The 19,704-nt window shown below is 41.7% G+C and overlaps 1 protein-coding gene across 1 annotated transcript; it reads left to right on the forward strand.

Annotated features, from left to right (window-relative positions):
• Nucleotides 1-16,296: 16,296 nt before the first annotated feature.
• Nucleotides 16,297-19,464, forward strand: LOC123490524 (zinc finger protein 239-like). The gene is made up of 2 exons (XM_045220511.1): nucleotides 16,297-16,513; nucleotides 17,645-19,464. The coding sequence occupies exons 1-2, from the start codon at nucleotides 16,297-16,299 to the stop codon at nucleotides 18,580-18,582; spliced, it is 1,155 nt and encodes a 384-aa protein (XP_045076446.1). The 3' UTR covers nucleotides 18,583-19,464.
• The last annotated feature ends 240 nt before the right edge of the window (nucleotides 19,465-19,704 follow it).

Genomic DNA, 19,704 nt, shown 5'->3' on the forward strand with positions numbered 1-19,704 from the left:
GATGAGAGAGGCCTGTAATTTTTTATCATAGGTACACGTCAACTATGACCCAGACAAATTGAGAAAAAAATCCAGAAAATCAAATTGTAGGATTTTAATGAATTTATTGCAAATTATGGTGGAAAATAAGTATTTGGTAGATTAGGGCCTAATGAAGTCATTTCAATTTGACTGATTTCCTCATATGAACTAAAATCTTTGAAATTGTTGCATGTTGCGTTTTATATTTTGTTCAGAATATATATTTTTTAAATAGTGGAATGGGATTAGTGTGGTGTGTGTGTGAAGAATCGTTGTATCGCGGTACAAATCACTTTGGGAGCACCTCCTCTAAGAGTCTGAATTGGGCTGTTTGAGAAGGTTTGAATCTAAAGCAACCTAAATAAACATTGTTTGAAGTACAATAGTGGCATTTCCTTTTGAAGCTTCAGAACAATGCCACTTCTCACTTATACAGTGGGGGAAAAAATATTTAGTCAGCCACCAATTGTGCAAGTTCTCCCACTTAAAAGATGAGAGGCCTGTAATTTTCATCATAGGTACACGTCAACTATGACAGACAAATTGAGAAAAAGAAATCCAGAAAATAACATTGTAGGATTTTTTATGAATTTATTTGCAAATTATGGTGGAAAATAAGAATTTGGTCACCTACAAACAAGCAAGATTTCTGGAGCTCTCACAGACCTGTAACTTCTTCTTTAAGAAGCTCCTCTGTCCTCCACTAGTTACCTGTATTAATGGCACCTGGTTTGGAACTTGTTGTATCAGTATAAAGGACACCTGTCCACAACCTCAGTCACACCTCCAAACTCCACTATAGCCAAGACCAAAGAGCTGTCAAAGGACACCAGAAACAAAAATTGTAGAACTGCACCAGGCTGGGAAGACTGAATCTGCAATAGGTAGCAGCTTGAGTTTGAAGAAATCAACTGTGGGAGCAATTATTAGGAAATGGAAGACATACAAGACCACTGATAATCTCCCTCGATCTGGGGCTCCACGCAAGATCTCACCCCAGTGAAGTCCAAAATGATCACAAGAACGGTGAGAAAATCCCAGAACCACACGGGGGGACCTAGTGAATGACCTGCAGAGAGCTGGGACCAAAGTAACAAAGCCTACCATCAGTAACACACTACGCCAGGGACTCAAATTCTGACAGTGCCAGACGTGTCCCCTGCTTAAGCCAGTCATGTCCAGGCCCGTCTGAAGTTTGCTAGAGTGCATTTGGATGATCCAGAAGAGGATTAGGGAGAATGTTAGATGAAACCAAAATATAACTTTTTGGTAAAAACTCAACTCGGTCGTGATTTGAGGACAAAGAATGCTGAGTTGCATCCAAAGGAACACCATACCTACTGTGAAGCATGGGGGTGGAAACATCATGCTTTGGGGCTGTTTTTTCTGCAAAGGGACCAGGAACGACTGATCCGTGTAAAGGAAAGAATGAAGTAGGGCCATGTATCATGAGATTTTGAGTGAAAACCTCCTTCCATTAGGGCATTGAAGATGAAACGTGGCTGGTCTTTTCAGCATGACAATGATCCCAAACACACCGCCCGGGCAATGAAGGAGTGGCTTTAAGAAGCATTTCAAGGTCCTGGAGTGGCCTAGCCAGTCTCCAGATCTCAACCCCATAGAACATCTTTGGAGGGAGTTGAAAGTCTGTGTTGCCCAGGTGACAGCCCAAAACATCACTGCTCTAGAGGAGATCTGCATGGAGGAATGGGCCAAAATACCAGCAACAGTGTGTGAAAACCTTGTGAAGACTTACAGAAAACGTTTGACCTGTGTCATTGCCAACAAAGGGTAGTATAACAAAGTATTGAGAAACTGTTCGTTATTGACCAAAACTTATTTTCCACCATAATTTGCAAATAAATTCATAAAAAATCCTACAATGTGATTTTCTGGATTTTTCTCTCGATTTGTCTGTCATAGTTGACGGTACCTATGATGAAAATTACAGGCCTCTCTCTCGTCTTTTTAGGTGGAGAACTTGCACAATTGGTGGCTGACTAAATACTTTTTCCCACTGTAAAAGTTGACTGTGCCTTTAAACAGCCTGGAAAATTCCAGAAAATGATGTCATGGCTTTAGAAGCTTCTGATAGGCTAATTACAATTTGAGTCAATTGAGGTGTACCTGTGGATGTATTTCAAAGCCTACCTCCAAACTCGGTGCCTCTTTGCTTGAACATCATGGGAAAATGAAAAGAAATCAGCCTAGACCTCAAAAACATTGCTTACACCTCCACAAGTCTGGTTCATCCTTGGGAGCAATTTCCAACACGCCTGAAGGTACCACGTTCATCTGTACAAACAAATAGTACGCAAGTATAAACACCATGGGACCACGAAGCGTCATATCGCTCAGGAAGGAGACTAGACTCTGTCTCCTAGAGATGAACGTACTTTGGTGCAAAAGTGCAAACCAATCCCAGAACAACAGCATAGGACCTTGTGAAGATGCTGGAGGAAACAGGTACAAAAGTATCTATATTCACAGTAAAATGAGTCCTATATCAACATAACCTGAAAGGCCGCTCAGCAAGGAAGATGCCACTGCTCCAAAACCGCCATAAAAAAGCCAGACTACGGTTTGCAACTGCACATGGGGACAAATATCATACTTTTGGAGAAATGTCCTCTGGTCTGATGAAACAAAAATAGAACTGTTTGGCCATAATGACATCTCGTTATGGGTTTTGGAGGAAAAAGGGGGTAGCTTGCAAGCCGAAGAATTTACCATCCCAACCGTGAAGCACGGGGTGGCAGCATTATGTTGTGGGGGTGCTTTTTTGCTGCAGGAGGGACTGGTGCACTTCACAAAATAGATGGCATCATGAGGAAGGAAAATTATGTGGCTATATTGAAGCAACATCTCAAGACATCAGTCAGCAAGTTATAGCTTGGTCGCAAATGGGTCTTCCAATTGGACAATGACCCCAAGCATACTTCCAAAGTTTCTGCAAAATGGCTTAAGGACAACAAAGTCAAGGGATTGGAGTGGCCATCACAAAGCCCTGACCTCAATCCTATAGAACATTTGTGGGCAGAACTGAAGTGCGAGCAAGGAGGCTCTACAAACCTGACTCAGTTACACCAGCTCTGTCAGGAGGAATGGGCCAAAATTCACCCAACTTATTGTGGGAAGCTTGTGGAAGGCTACCTGAAATGTTTGACCCAAGTTAAACAATTTAAAGGCAATGCTACCAAATACTAATTGAGTGTATTGTCACGAACCGGCTCAAGTTCGTAACAAAAAGGGAGACACGTGGAGACAAGGAGTACTCAAAGTATATATTTATTAATTAAAGTAAACTAAATCAAATAACAATGGTTGTGTGTGTAATCAGTAATCAGTAGTGTACGTGAGTGTTTGCATGCATAAATGTAATATGGAAAAGTGTTGAAAAGTGCCAAAGCAAACAACCCAAAAAGGCCTCAAAAAATATCACAACCAAGATCAAAGTAACTGCCTGGAGAGAGTCTCCTAATGAATGTGGAAGAGGTCCATTTATCCTGGGACACACCCGGCCCAGGTGCCCATGTAGTGACTCGACCCTCCCAACTCCGCCCAACGGCATCCTAACAAGGGAAACAAGAACAAAGAGAGAATCTGACGGGAGACAGAGTGGGAGGGTCGTCACACCCCCCCATAAGACCGGGGACCAACAAGGACCCCGGACCAACGTACCAGCCCCTGCGTCCCAAACCGACAAATTGTACATGTTCACACCTCCACTTGCCCCACCCATCATCCTCCTCTCCAGACCTCAGCAACCTTTACACAGGAAGCTAAACCTTTAAGAGGAAAGAAGAACACAAGACTAGGAGGGGACAAACAGGAAAGATAGAACATGACAAAATCAAACAATGGTCGGGTCACATCAATAGTTCATGAACAGGGCGACGTCACCCTGCCCAACCACCTTCCAAGGTATACAACAGTCGCCTGAGCAAACTCACATTCAGCCAAATTCATCGTGAGGCGACCCGCAGCCAGACGTCCGAACAAGGCCTGAATACGGGACAGATGCTCCTCCCAAGCATCTGCATATATCACTACATCGTCCAGATAAACAGCGCCCAACCGGCCAGACCAGAGACAACCCTGTTCATAAATCGCTGAAAAGTGGCAGGCGCATTACGCAGTCCGAAACTCATAACCGAATACGAGTACAGACCAAAAGGTGTAATAAAGGCAGAGATTTCACGTGCCCTACTCATCAGTGGCACCTGCCAATACCCCTTTAACAGGTCAAATTTGCTCACAAACGTAGCTGCGCCCGACTTGACCAACGCAGTCCTCCATCCGAGGAAGAGGAAATGAATCCGGCCCAGTGACATCGGTGAGAAGTTGTCAGCACCAACTCACGGAAGCCTAACTGGTACCACAACCTGACTAATCGCCTCCCCCAGAAAACAACTACCATGAGACATCCACTTCCTCATCAGGACCTCCTCTTGGAGAAAATAGCCCTGTGCGACATCTCCCAACTGTTCTACAGGCACAATTTGGTCCCGCAACTCTTCTAATGTAGGGTCAGGCCCGTTGCGCCTCGATTAAATCGGAGCGGATACGGATAACGGGATAACAGGGAAAACAGTAACAGACTTCTTTATGGTATTCTCGTTAGCCAGTTCCGTGACCAAGTCATCAGGGATCATAGAACGCGTCACTGCACACGCAGAAAACACCTCTGGGAAATTCTGCGCACTCTCATCAGGAATCCCTACAATTGAAGGCTTAGTAGAAACCGCTAAAGATGGAAACACGATAGGCCACACACGCTCCCCAGCCAAGTTATTTCCAAGGATCACGTCAACACCCTCAATAGGCAATGAAGGACGCACCCCCACAACAACCTCACCTTTCACCAGTCCACAATCCAACATCAGTTTATGCAATGGAACTGACAGAGTGTTCAAACCTATTCCCCTAATTAGAACACTATTCCCCGAATCAGTCTCCGCAGAGAAGGGTAACACAGATTCCAACACAAATGATTCAGAGGCACCTGTATCTCTTAGGATCTTTACTGGCACTAGGTTCTTACTTCCTACCATAGACACAAAACCCTCCGTAACAAAAAAGGTAAATAGTCGGGATCAATATAGCCCTTCACATGGCTCTGGGCATGAGACAATGCGTCAGGAGTGAACTGATGTGGAACAGGCGCTGCTAACGCTATAGGCCTCGATTTACCATAAGCACCTGTACTGAATTTTACCCCTAGACCTAAGAATCGGACATTCATTTTTCCAATGACCTAATTCTCGACAGTAGTGACACTCTTGACCAAAGTCAGTTTTACCACGGGTATCAGGCTCAACCCCAGTTGAATGAAACTCTGCCCGGGAACCGAAGTATCTCGGCGAGCGAGGCCCAAATCTCTGCAAACACCCCCACTCACTCCGAATGCGGGGGTTCTGCAAAAAAAAATGTGTGTGAGTCAACACATATTCATCTGCCAAAACCGCAGCTTCAGCGACAGTCTTTATTTTTCGTTCGTTAATGTACGTCGCTATACGGTCAGGGATTGTGTCCTTAAATTGTTCTAACATAATCAGATCACACAGCCCTTGGAAAGTCATAACTGCAGAGGCGGAACACCAGCGATTGAACTGTGAAGATAATATTCGCGCAAACTCAACATGAGTCTGCTGATCATCCCTTTTAAAGTTCTAAATCGTTGGCGGTAAGCCTCAGGGACCAATTCATAACTCTGTAACACAGCCGTTTTAACCTTCTCATAACTAACACTGTCTGCTACACTAAGAGCTGAATATGCTTCTTGCGCTTTACCAGTCAGCACACACTGCAACATCAAAGTGCGATCAGAATCAGGCCAACTCCTAGCGTCAGCAACACGCTCAAACAATGAAAAGAATGTCTCCGGTCCTTTTCATTAAACTGGGGCAACAACCGTAAATTCCCACAACATCAAATGTCTCTGGATTACGACCAAAAGAGGAACGACCCCTAGGTAACTCTGGGTCACCTTCCCAGAGCAAACTCTCCCCTGAGAGCTTTCCTTCCCTAACCAACTCTAGTCGCTCTTGTTGCAGCTTGATTTTAGCACGCTCCATATCCTGTTTAAATTCCAATTCCCTTTCATATTTTACACGATCATGCTCCATTTTTAGCTCTTTGTCCATTTCGTTCATGCTCCATTTTAGCTTGTTCATGCTCCATTTTAGCTTGTTCATGCTCCATTTTTAGCTCTTTGTCCATTTTGTTCATGCTCTAGCTGTAACAGAAGCAGTTCTTTCTGCTGTTCAAAAAGAAGACCACTATGACTAACCGATGGAGCGGTCATTGTAACATATCGGGGAGACAACGTGTCCTCAGCAGACGCTGCCCCAGTGGTAACATCCAGAATACCACTCTCCATCAAATTGGCCTTCAATATTAACCTAATAGAATTTTTTAGGCGTTTATCACTAATTTCAACCTTGTAGTGTTCAGCAACCTTCAACAGCTGTTCTTTAGTACATAATTCTAACAGTTCTTCTGATGGAAAGCGAATGAACTCGTCTACATTAGACGCCATAATCAGGAAAAAAAAAATAATTGATATATATATATCATAATAATCTTGCTCAACCCCTCTGCTGAGCACACCAGACACAAGAGAAATGACAATCACACCGAGCACCACAGAAGAGAGATGGGATATGGAGCTTCCCCATAACCTACAATAACTCAACCCTAGTCTTCGTGTAGATTCGCGGTGGGTAATTACGCACTGTAGCCCGCTGGCAAGGAATTAAACCCCCCAGCACGCTGGTAGATTCCACCAAGCCACGGATGTGCCCCCGAGACAACTGCTCAGTCCACAGACACCACACAAAAATAACAAACATTTACCCATGCCCAACGTATCCCCAAAACAAAACACGTCACTAAGCCTATCAGGGGGAAAAAGCTATAGCTCCGGGTAGAAAATGTCACTACCCTACCCAATCTCCCACTGAGGTACACAGCCGATTGTACTCACCTCCTCAGACCGATGCCCCAACAGCGAGTAGAGCAAGACTTTCCAGGCTGGGCAGGGACTGGAAACTAACCAATGTACTCTCTCCAACGCAGTACACAACCCAAAGGAAACCAATATTGGGCCTATCAAACTCAACCAAACTAACAAAATTTACAAAAAAAAAACCTACAGAATTGGACATTAACTCCACGTTCTCCCAAACACAACCAGTTCAAGATCCCCAGATGAGCTCCCCACTTGTCACGAACCGGCTCAAGTTCGTAACAAAAAGGGAGAAACGTGGAGACAAGGAGTACTCAAAGTATATATTTATTAATTAAAGTAAACTAAATCAAATAACAATGGTGTGTGTAATAAGTAATCAGTAGTGTACGTGAGTGTTTGCATGCATAAATGTAATATGGAAAAGTGTTGAAAAGTGCCAAAGCAAACAACCCAAAAGGCCTCAAAAATATCACAACCAAGATCAAAGTAACTGCCTGGAGAGAGTCTCCCTAATGAATGTGGAAGAGGTCCATTTATCCTGGGACACACCCGGCCCAGGTGTTTCCCATGTAGCTGACGACCCTCCCAACTCCGCCCACCGGCATCCTAACAAGGAAACAAGAACAAAGAGAGAATACGGCAGACAGAGTGGGAGGGTCGTCACAGTATGTAAACTTCTGACCCACTGGGAAAGTGATGAAAGAAATAAAAGCTGAAATAAATCATTCTCTACTATTATTCTGACATTTTACCTGCTTAAAATAAAGTGGTGATCCTAACTGACCTAAGACTGGGAATATTTACTAGGATTAAATGTCAGGAATTGTGAAAAACTTAGTTTAAATATATTTGGATAAGGTGTATGTAAACCTCCGACTTCAGCTGTACCTTTAACAGAAAAGAACCTTCCAGTGTAATAATCATGGAATTTTAAAACAAAACAACTGTTTTAAGTGAGAAGTAGGCATTGGTGTGAAGCCCAAAAACAAAGGATATTCACACGAGCACCACAATCCCTACTCCACCCATGCTCTACCAAGGTTTTCCAGCACACAGATTTGACCTACTACAGGAGCTATGTTGGTCTATTGTACTTACGGCTGTCTCTGACAAAAAAATATATATGGGTCTGTTCTTTCGACCAATCAATTGGTTGAAATGTCAAAACGTGTATTTTTCCATATAAAGATACATGAACTATATGTACTGAGTTTGTCTGATGCTTTAAGCACACTGTTCGATGATATTAAGACACACAAATGACTCAAGGGCGTCAGATGTCTGGCGAACGTTGGTAATCTCTCTCCTCCCTGCTGCAGCGGATTGGACACCACAGCACATTTCATTCCTTGCCTGTTTCTCTGACTGAAAAGTTGTTACCAAAATCCCTCATTTTGTTTAGCAAAAACATTCCCTATTCCCTCAGCCTCAACCCTTGCTCTCTTTACGTGAAGCAGGTATGCATGGAATGCACGTGACCAGTAGGGCCTGACCTATAGCCTATCATAATCACATCAATAAATTGGTTATAAAACTCAGAACTCAGTAACACAGAAAAATGGATCCGGAGGACATGAAAAACTGAATCTGAAAATGGGGAAAACTGGTTGCTCAGGAGGGAACGGGGAAGTCAGATGTGTGGAAGATATTTGACTTACAGTGGTGTGAAAGTGTTTGCCCCCTTCCTGATTTCTTATTTGTTTGCATGTTTGACACACTTAAATGTTTCAGATCATCAAACACATTTTAATATTAGTCAAAGATAACACATGTAAACACAAAATGCAGTTTTGAAATGAAGGTTGTTATTATTAAGGGAAAACAAAATCCAAACCCACATGGCCCTGTGTGAAAAATTGATTGCCCCCTACAACCTAATAACAGGTTGGGCCACCCTTAGCAGCAACAACTGCAATCAAGCATTTGCGATAACTTGCAATGAGTCTTTTACAGCGCTGTGGAGGAATTATGGCCCACTCATCTTTGCAGAATTGTTGTAATTCAGCCACATTGGAGGGTTTGAGCATGAACTGCCTTTTTAAGGTCATGCCACAGCATCTCAATAGGATTCAATTCAGGACTTTGACAAGGCCACTCCAAAGTCTTCATTGTTTTTCTTCAGCCATTCAGAGGTGGACTTGTGTTTTGGATCATTGTCCTGCTGCAGAACCCAAGTTCGCTTCAGCTTGAGGTCACGAACAGATGGCCGGACATTCTCCTTCAGGATTTTTTGGTAGAAAGCAGAATTCATGGTTCCATTTATCACAGCAAGTCTTCCAGGTCCTGAAGCAGCAAAACAGGCCCAGACCATCACACTACCACCACCATATTTTACTGTTGGTATGATGTTCTTTTTCTGAAATGCGGTGTTACTTTTACGCCAGATGTAATGGGACACACACCTTCCAAAGATTTCAACTTTTGTCTCTTCAGTCCACAGAGTATTTTCCCAAAGGTCTTGGGGATCATCAAGATGTTTTCTGGCAAAAATGAGACGAGCCTTAATGTTATTTTTGCTCAGCAGTGGTTTTTGACTTGGAACTCTTTTTGCCCAGTCTCTTTCTTATGGTGGAGTCATGAACACTGACCTTAACTGAGGAAAGTGAGGCCTGCAGCTCTTTGGATGTTGTTGTGGGGTCTTGTGACCTCTTGGATGAGTCGTCACTGCGCTCTTATGGTAATTTTGGTCGGCCGGCCACTCCTGGGAAGGTTCACCACTGTTTCATGTTTTCACCATTTGTGGATAATGGCTCTCACTGTGGTTCGCTGGAGTCCCAAAGCTTTAGAAATGGCTTTATAACCTTTTCCAGACTGATGGATCTCAATTACTTTCTTTCTCATTTGTTCCTGAATTTCTTTGGATCTCGGCATGATGTCTAGCTTTTGAGGATCTTTTGGTCTACTTCACTTTGTCAGGCAGGTCCTATTTAAGTGATTCCTTGATTGAGAACAGGTGTGGCAGTAATCAGGCCTGGGTGTGGCTAGAGGAATTGAACTCAGGTGTGATAAACCACAGTTGAGTTGTGTTATAACAGGGGGGGGCAAACACCTTTTCACACAGGACCATGTAGGTTTGGATTTTGTTTTCCCTTAATAATAATAATAACAACCTTCATTTCAAAACTGCATTTTGTGTTTACTTGTGTGATCTTTGACTAATATTTAAATTTGTTTGATGATCTGAAACATTTAAGTGTGACAAACATGCAAACATAACAAATCAGGAAGGGGGCAAACACTTTTTCACACCACTGTAGTTGTGGAAACTACTGCAGATCCCGAAAAAGCAGCAAGCACGCTGAGTGAGTATTATATGTGCCAAACAGGTGCTGTTAGATGTATAATTCTTTATCACCATTTGGAGCTGGTTTAACAACACTAAATAAATGATAAGTGTATATTCTAAAGAAAAAATATATAAAGCCTTTATTACAGCGAAGACTAAAAACAGTTAGTGAATTGCGGTTTATTTATTGCTTAGGCAAATTATTCAAAGCGCCCTTTTTGTTACTTTATTTTAAAACTAGGGCTGTCAAAAATAGCGCGTTAACGACGTTAATTAGTTGTTTGCTGTTAATTACGTAAATTTTTTTAACGCATTTCACGCATGCGCAGTGTGACAAATTATTCAGGTCAGGAAAGTGGTTGGGAGCTAGAGGCGAGATGGAGCAAGGTGAGCAAAGTGGGCCTATTGACGGATTCAAATATAAAAAGAATGATGATGGTACAGTTAACAAGTGCAAGGTTATTTGCAAGATTTGTAAGAAGGAGTTTCAATTTCACCGAGCTGTTCAAGCTTGAAGTACCATGTCAACGCCAAACATGCGTTTGCTGGGCCGTCAGATTCTGTCATCGCAGCCCTGGACAATCAGGAGCACAAACTCGTTTTTGCCGACCGCAGCAGAGTGGGATAAACTGCAGAGGCTGGAGACACTTCTAGAGCCATGCAGGTAAATCAGTCTGTAACTTATCAAATAACATCGCTTTGATTATTTTCTGGAATGAATTAAACCAAGTCAAATATCAATAACGTGTATCTATGTAAAAAATAATGATGATGATGATAATAATAATAATAATAATAATAATAATAATAATAATAATAATATGTTGATAACCACTGTTCTAATAATACACTGTCTCTGTGTGCATGTGTGTGTTTGTGTGCGTAGGTATGTAACTGAGCTCCTGGGTGGAGAGGCCTATGTCTCCTGTTCTGTGGTACTACCTTCTCTCTGCCACTTGCGTCTCAAGATGGAAGCCTGTGATGAGGACCCTGCATATGTGGTGAGATTCAAGACCAAGTTCAAGGAGGACCTAGCATCCCGGCCAAGAACAGCTCAACAATGCATGGCTCCAGATTGCTACAGTTTTGGATCCTCGTTTCAAAGACTTGAAATGCCTGCCCAAGACAGACAGGGAAGAGGTGTGGACCACACTTGAAGGGATGCTGCAACAAGAATCACCCCAGAAGGTCTTCACAGACACATGATGATGGGCCACCCAGGAAGAAAATCAGCCTTCTGCAAATGGGCTCAGATTCAGAATCAGAAGATGAAGAGGTCCAACCTGCCATACAGAGGTACAGAGCAGAGCCCACCATTAAATTGGAGGACTGCCCCTTGAGGTGGTGGGCATCTCATTCAGGAGCCCATGAGAAGCTGGCCTCACTAGCTCACAAATATCTAGCCACTCCTGCAACCACTGTTCCCTGTGAACGACTTTTCTCAGTTGCAGGTCACATTGTGAACAAGAAAAGGTCAGCTTTACTTTCAGAAAATGTGAACAAGTTAGTTTGCCTCAGCAACTGGCTGAAAGATGATGAAGCTCAGTAGATTTGAAAGGTGATGTTCAAACAAAAAGACCAGTTTCAGTGCAACATGTTATAGTAGTTAGCAACTGGATTTTTTAGCAACTGGATTAAAGAATGGAGGAAAAGGTAAAAGATTGTTCTTTGGTTTGATTTAAAAGTTTTATTGAAAATGTTTTTTTCCACAGATGACTCAAATTGTGCAAAAATGTGGTAGGTCACTGTTATGATTTGACTACATTTATTGCTTTCTGTTCAATTGAATACTGTAAATTGTACATCCTGGTTAAGAGGAATGCCAAAGAGGAAGTGATGGAACATTACAAAGACAAATATTATGGTGTGTAGTATGTTTCAGCTTGATTAAAACACCATTATTTGGCTGTGTTAATAAACAGACATAATATGAAAATTATGTATCTGTGTCCTGTTATTTATCTTTTGGTATGCATTTTCAGAAAAAAAAATGGTTAGGATTCAGGTGTAATTGCAAATAGTGATTAATCATGATTAATCCACTGAAAATTCTGATTAATTTGATTAAAAATTTTAATCATTTGACAGCCCTATTTAAAACATAAATGCTTTATTGCATTTCAAAGCATGAAGGACTCGTCTGTGTGATGAAATGAACTAATGATTGATTGCGTTCATATTATGTGTGATGAACAGATTTAGATTATTTTACTTTCGGTTTTGTTCACCAGCTTCAAACAGCTGAAAATCCAATAGTTTGGGTTATGGAAAATATATTTCACAGCGGTTTAGATGCTACAATGATTCTCTACACTATACTTGCTTGTTTTGTCACAAACTGAAATTAGGCGAACTAGAAACAATTTAGCAACCAGGAAATGGTGGAGCAATTTCTGCATAGTGCATCTTTTTAAATGATGTTTTATAGTGTTATATAATGTTTTATAGTGTTACATAATGTTCGGTAGTGTCACATAATGTTTTATAGTGTTACATAATGTTCTGTAGTGTTACATAATGTTTTTATTAGTTTTTTGATAGGCTTACATGTATCATTATTATTATTATATTTATTTTTTGGAACAGTCGCCCCCACGGCCCTATGTGCAGTTCTGTCACACAACACAATGCCACATATTTCTCCAAGTTTTGAGGGAGCGTGCAATTGGCATGCTGACTGCAAGAATGTCCACCAGAGCTGTTGGCAGAGAATTGATTGTTCATTTCTCTACAATATGCCACCTCCAATGTCGATTTAGAGAATTTGGCAGTACGTCCAACCAGGTCTCACAATCGCAGACCATGTGTATGGTATCGTGTGGGCGAGCGGTTTGCTGATGTCAACAATGTGAACAGAGTGCTCCATGCTGGGGTTATGGTATGGGCAGGCCTAAGCTACGGACAACAAACACCACTGCATTTTATTGATTAGCAATTTGAATGCACAAAAATACTGCAACGAGATCTTGAGGCACATTGTGAAGCTAATTATTTTAAGGTAGCTGTAACCAACAGATGCATATCTGTATTCCCAGTCATGTGAAATCCGTAGATTAGGGCCTAATGAAGTTATTTCAATTGACTGATTTCCTCATATGAACTAAAATCTTTGAAATTGTTGCATGTTGCGTTTTATATTTTTGTTCAGAATATATATTTTTTAAATAGTGGAATGGGATTAGTGTGGTGTGTGTGTGAAGAATGCCTCCCGAGTGGCGCAGTGGTCTAAGGCACTGCATCGCAGTGCTAGCTGTGCCACTAGAGATCCTGGTTCAAATCCAGGCTCTGTCGTAGCCGGCCGCGACCGGGAGACCCATGGGGCGGCGCACAATTGGCCCAGCGTCGTCCAGGGTAGGGGAGGGAATGGCCGGCAGGGATGTAGCTGAGTTGGTAGAGCATGGCGTTTGCAACGCCAGGGTTGTGGGTTCGATTCCCACGGGGGGCCAGTATGAAAAATAAAAAATGTTGTGTTTTATATTTTTGTTCAGAATATATATTTTTTAAATAGTGGAATGGGATTAGTGTGGTGTGTGTGTGAAGAATCATTGTATCCGGTACAAATCACTTTGTGGGAGCACCTCCTCTAAGAGTCTGAATTGGGCTGTTTGAGAAGGTTTGAATCCTAAGCAACCTGAATAAACATTGTTTGAAGTACAATAGTGGCATTTCCTTTTGAAGCTTCAGAACAATGCCTACTTCTCACTTATAACAGTTTTTTTGTTTTTAATTCTTACTATAAAATAGATGTCTTGACTGTGATAAGGGCACAGGAATATAAGTGTCTACTAAATTGCATACACACTGTCAAATATGCTACATTAAAGGTAGACTCAGTGAAATGATGCCACAAGCAGCACCACAGATATTGCAATGAGCGAGATGCAAGACTTCGCTCTCACACAGTCACACACAGTCTCTGCGCATGTGCAAGGGTATGCTTCACGCTGTTCCAGCATGATAGCCATGGGACCAAAACATTGGAGAAGTTTAGCCTGCGCTTCAACTTCCTTGGTTAGTGCGGAAATTGACCCACTATGCTGTTTACTTTGTGCATATAGCCTACGTCATATTGCTGAGTCTACCTTTAAAACTCAATATGCTATTCCGTTTTTTTGAATGTGTTTTTGTTTCTTAAATCTTTAGGCAGGAATTATTAGATTGTTTAGAATGTAGACAATATGCGTCATTGTTGGATTCATCTACTATAGGCCTACCTCAAGTCTAGGGGATTGTGTTAACTTAATTTAAACTATTCAACTTAATAAATTAATTTACTAAATAAATAGCCTGGTCCTACCCCAACCAGCAGTGCAGCCACCAGTCCCAGGGGGCCCCTCAAGGAGGCATCGTGACAGACAGTCGTAGGGTACATTGCTTTATAAAACAAGCGACAACAGCCCAGACCAATTCCAGGATCTTAAAAAATTATTTTGTCAATTTTGCCATGTTTCATAGTGTTACATAATGTTTTATAGTGTTACATAATGTTTTATAGTGTTACATCATATTATATAGTGTTATATTAATATTTTATAGTGTTACATTAATGTTCTATAGTGTTACATAATGTTCTATAGTGTAACACTATGTTCTGTAGTGTTTTATAATGTTCTATAGTGTTCTATAGTGTTACATAATGTTCTGTAGTGTTACATAATGTTCTGTAGTGTTACATAATGTTTTGTAGTATTACATAATGTTTTATAGTGTTACATAATGTTCTATAGTGTTACATAATGTTCTATAGTGTTACATAATGTTCTATAGTGTTACATAATGTGTTTGTTTGTTGGTAGGCTTACATGTATTATTATTATTTTAGTCGCCCACATGGCCCTCACACTAGCTCCACTTCTGCCTAGATACAATGTTAACGAATCCCTCATTATCTTTCCTTCCTCCCAAAGTGTGCACTTGTTCACTTCTCTTCACTGGTTTGAAAGGAAATGACTGGTATAAAACATATGGTGGATACTCCCACTAGCCCATGACTTTTCTGTTAGTTGTGATTTTCACAAGTATGTGGTACATTTTCACAACTTTAAGCACAAAAATAGGTTTCAAAACTCTTAGGCCATTTTCAATTGATTACTTAAATATTTGTTAACAATACATTTAACTACCATTTCATCAAACTGCTAAAAACTGTCTAGTTTATGTACAGTTTGAAAACTGTATGAATTGACATTAATTGAATTTAGGTTGGAAGGTAAAACCAAATCATTTATGGATATGGCTGTAAAAACTACATTATCCTTCTTCAGCCAGTGTACTTCTATACAGTAGGGCAAAGTGGGTCACTGTGCTACCATTTGAAATGATGGTGTAGTGTACAATGCACTGCTGAAATACTTGGGTGGTAAATTACATTTCATTCCACTCATTATCTGAATATTGTTACACTGTGAGCTGATTTTAGATGATGATGCTGTTACAGTAACAAGTCACATAGAAAAGTGGATCTTGAGTAATGTTGCATGGGGCAGAAATTGCACCAGGCTACACCAATACCTTTTTCCAGTAAGCTTCTGCTACATGCCACAATACCCCTATATCTGATGGTTTCTTCTATTCATGTAGTGTATAAGGATACTGAAACTATAAGACTGACATTTTTCTCAACATGCTCCAATAGTGGGATAATGAGCAGCAGTAGTTCAGCTGTTTAGGTTTTTCCTCACTGGTTATTTGAACAAATCACGATTTAGCAGGTGTTAGCATCTTTCAAATGTTGGAAGGGGAGGACACATTCGGCCCATATCAAGAGGGAGAGGAGCTCCTCATTCCAGTTCTGCTCCTTGTTCTAGAATCTCTTAATCTCTCAATGTATGAACCCAGAAGTTAATCGAGCGGCTGACCAATTACGTGAGACTTTAGTTCTGGGTTAACCAAGATTAACTCAGGTTGGAAAGTAGTGAACGATTGCACACTTCAGGAGAAAGGAGATATTTTAAGGATGCACCAATTAATCAGAGATTTAGATTAAGTAATCAAATATTTGGTCTAATAATATTCTATGTACAATACTTCCTGTGGTCACCAGGACAGAGCTAGCCCATCCCCCTCCACCCTGCTGGAGTCCCCTGGTCACAACTCTCCTGGTAGAGCCTTACTGCTGAGTCTGAAGAGGGTGTCTGTGTGGCTGGTCGACTGCAGGAAAACACCAGGGCAGAGTGGAACTATGAGAGAAGGACACGAGGAGGGAGATTTGATTTCATCAAGTAAGAACAATGGTGTGTTTGGATTAGACTACAATCTGCTTCTGCAACTTCTGTTAATTGATTGATAAACAATATAGACTCAGTTGTCAGTTTATTAGGTACACCCATCTAGTACCGGATCGGGCCCCTTTTTATCTCTGTAACAGCCTGAATTCTTCGGGGCATGGATTCTACAAGGTGTCGGAAAAGTTCCACAGGGATGTTGGTCCATGCTGATGCGATGGAATCACGCAGTTACTGCAGATTGGACGGCGGCACATTCATGCTGCCAACAGCTGTTCCATCTCATCTCAAAGATACTCTATTGGGTTTTGTCAGCAATAATGCTCAGATACACTGTGGCGTTAAATCGTTGCTCAATTGGTATCAAGACACCTAACGTGTGCCAGAAACATTCCCCACACCTGTCCACCACCAGCCTGTACCAATGACACCAGGGAGGATGGGTCCATGGACTCATGCTGCTTACGCCAAATCCTGACTATGCCATCAACATGACGCAACAGGAACCGGGATTCGTCGGACCACTCCTTAATTGTCCAGTGTCGGTGATCGTGTGCCCACTGGAGCCGCTTCTTCTTGTTTTTAGTTGAAAGGAGCGTATCCCGGTGTGGTAGTCTGCTGCAATAGCCCATCATTGACGAGGATCGACGAGTTGTGCGTTCCAAGATGCCGCTCTGTTCACCACGGTTGTATTGTACTGCGCCGTTATTTGTGTTTGTGTCCCGCTTGTTAGCTTGCACGATTCTTGCAATTCTCGTTCATCCTCTCTCGTCAACGAGCTGTTTTCACCCACAGGACTGCCACTGACTGGATGTTTTTTGTTTGTCGCACAATTCTCTGTAAACCCTAGACACTGTCGTGCGTGAAAAGCCCAGGAGGGCGACCATTTCAGTGATACTGGATCCTGCGCACCTGGCACGGACAATCATACCACGCTCAGTCACTTGTTTTGCCCATTCTAATGTTCAATCAAACAGTAACTGAATGCCTCTGCCCGCTTTATATAGCAGGCCACAGCCACGTGACTCACTGTCTGTAGGAGCGATCTATTTTCATGAACGGGGTAGTGTACCTAATAAACTGGCCAGTATTGACGGTGATATTTCGAAAACCTAATCATTCAATGTCTTTGTTTCGCAGGCGACACCCTTAACCGTTGCTCTCTCAGTGGGAGGGACTTATCATCTGAGGAGTCTCAACAACAACATGTTGCTGACGAGGCAGAGAAGAGTATCTCCCAATCAGATCACCTCATGAAACACCAGCAGAGACGTACAGGGAAGAAACCTCACCACTGCTGCTCTGACTGTGGGAAGAGCTTCATTACACGGAGGTCCTTCATAATTCACCAGCGGATTCACACCAGAGAGAAACTGTACTGCTGCTCTCAATGTGGGAAGAGTTTTGCTTCATCTAACACCTTCAAATCTCATCTGAAAATCCATACAGGAGAGAAACCTTACAGATGCTCACAGTGTGGGAAGAGTTTTGCTGCTTCTAACACCTTCAAATCTCATCTGAGAATTCATACAGGGGAGAAGCCTTATCCCTGCCTTGTTTGTGGTAAAAGCTTTGCTAACTCAGGAGCTCTAACCATACACCAGCGTGTACACACTGGAGAGAAGCCTTATAGCTGTGATCAGTGTGGGAAGAGCTTTGCTCGGTCAGGAGAGCTGACTGCACACCAGGTAACACACACTGGAGAGAGAACTTATGTCTGTCTATGTGGGAAGAGCTTTGCTCTATCAGGACACCTGAATAGACACCAGCGAACACACACTGGAGAGAAGCCTTATAGCTGTGATCAGTGTGGGAAGAGCTTTGCTCTATCAGAACACCTGAATAGACACCAGCGAACACACACTGGAGAAAAACCTTTTAGCTGTGATCAATGTGGGAAGAGTTTCAGTCTTTCAGGGACCCTAAATACACACCAGCGAACACACACTGGAGAGAAACCGTATGTCTGTCTATGTGGGAAGAGCTTTGCTCATTTAGGGCCAATGAAAAAACACCAGAAAGCAAAAATGTGCCGTATTTCATCTCCCACCTATCCGACACCGGTTCCAGATCCCTAAATAAAGGATCAATAGAAAACATCTAGTGAACAGTCATATCCATCTCCCATTCTTAAACAGTTGACTTAGTCTGATCACCATGGTAACCTCTCTGGAGCCTAAATGCAGCCGTGATCTAGGATCAGGTCTCCCCTGTGTCTATGTAATATCACATATTGGGATTTAAATGGATAAATGTTATCATAGAAGAGGTCATAGTCAACGTGTGTGTGTGGTTCTAAAACTAATCAATGATACATTGGAAAATAATATCCATGAGGTCAAGGCAAGAAGAGGTATGCTGTGTCTTTGTAACAGTGGTTAATGTAATAACTTTTAGATTTATAATGTAATAAAACCGGGAAATGTAATATTTATTAAGTTAATGTGATAAAATGTTGAATTGTTATACATTTTTCCATTTAATGTAATAAGTTACGTTATCAGGTGAGTAACAACTTTTTTAATGAATAACGTAATAACTTCAACCGATCATGTAATAACACCTAATCCAATGTTTTATGTGTTACTTCACTAATGTTAATGCACATACCACCCTCCACCAATTGCAAACCCACACACACAAACTTATGCACTTGTCCTCACACACACTCACAAGCACACATTGAAATGTACACACCTGCACAGTCAGACACACACACTGATAAATAAAATACCTGAATTAATCTGTAGGTGTTATTGTCAATGAGACAGGGGGTTGGTCGGGCTCACTTGGGGGTGAAAATGTCCCAGTGACTTTAAGTGATTTTTTTTTAAAGGTCTATGTCCCTGGAGTGTAAAATGTGTTCTATCATTGCAGCAATGGTAGTTTCTGTGTGTTATCACTATTTATATTCATCCCTACAACCCATTCAGGAAAACATTGGATGTTATTTTGGCATTAATACGTGTCACATATCAGTTTGCAAACAATGTTTAAAAAAAATAAAAAAAATAATCATTGAGTTAATAAAGCCTTGATTGGCTCAGTGATCTGTTCGCAAGTGATTGGCTCAGTGTTCTGTCACTCATGGGAACACTACTGTACCTCACCGCAAAATCTACTGGAGAGAGATCGAAAATTCAAGCCCCTTGGGTGCTGCCATAGATTTACATTAGAAGTGCCCATCCAAGAAGGTTGGT

Source organism: Coregonus clupeaformis, unplaced genomic scaffold (genome assembly GCF_020615455.1).
Source record: "Coregonus clupeaformis isolate EN_2021a unplaced genomic scaffold, ASM2061545v1 scaf4090, whole genome shotgun sequence".
In the NCBI taxonomy this organism is placed as follows: Eukaryota; Metazoa; Chordata; class Actinopteri; order Salmoniformes; family Salmonidae; genus Coregonus; species Coregonus clupeaformis.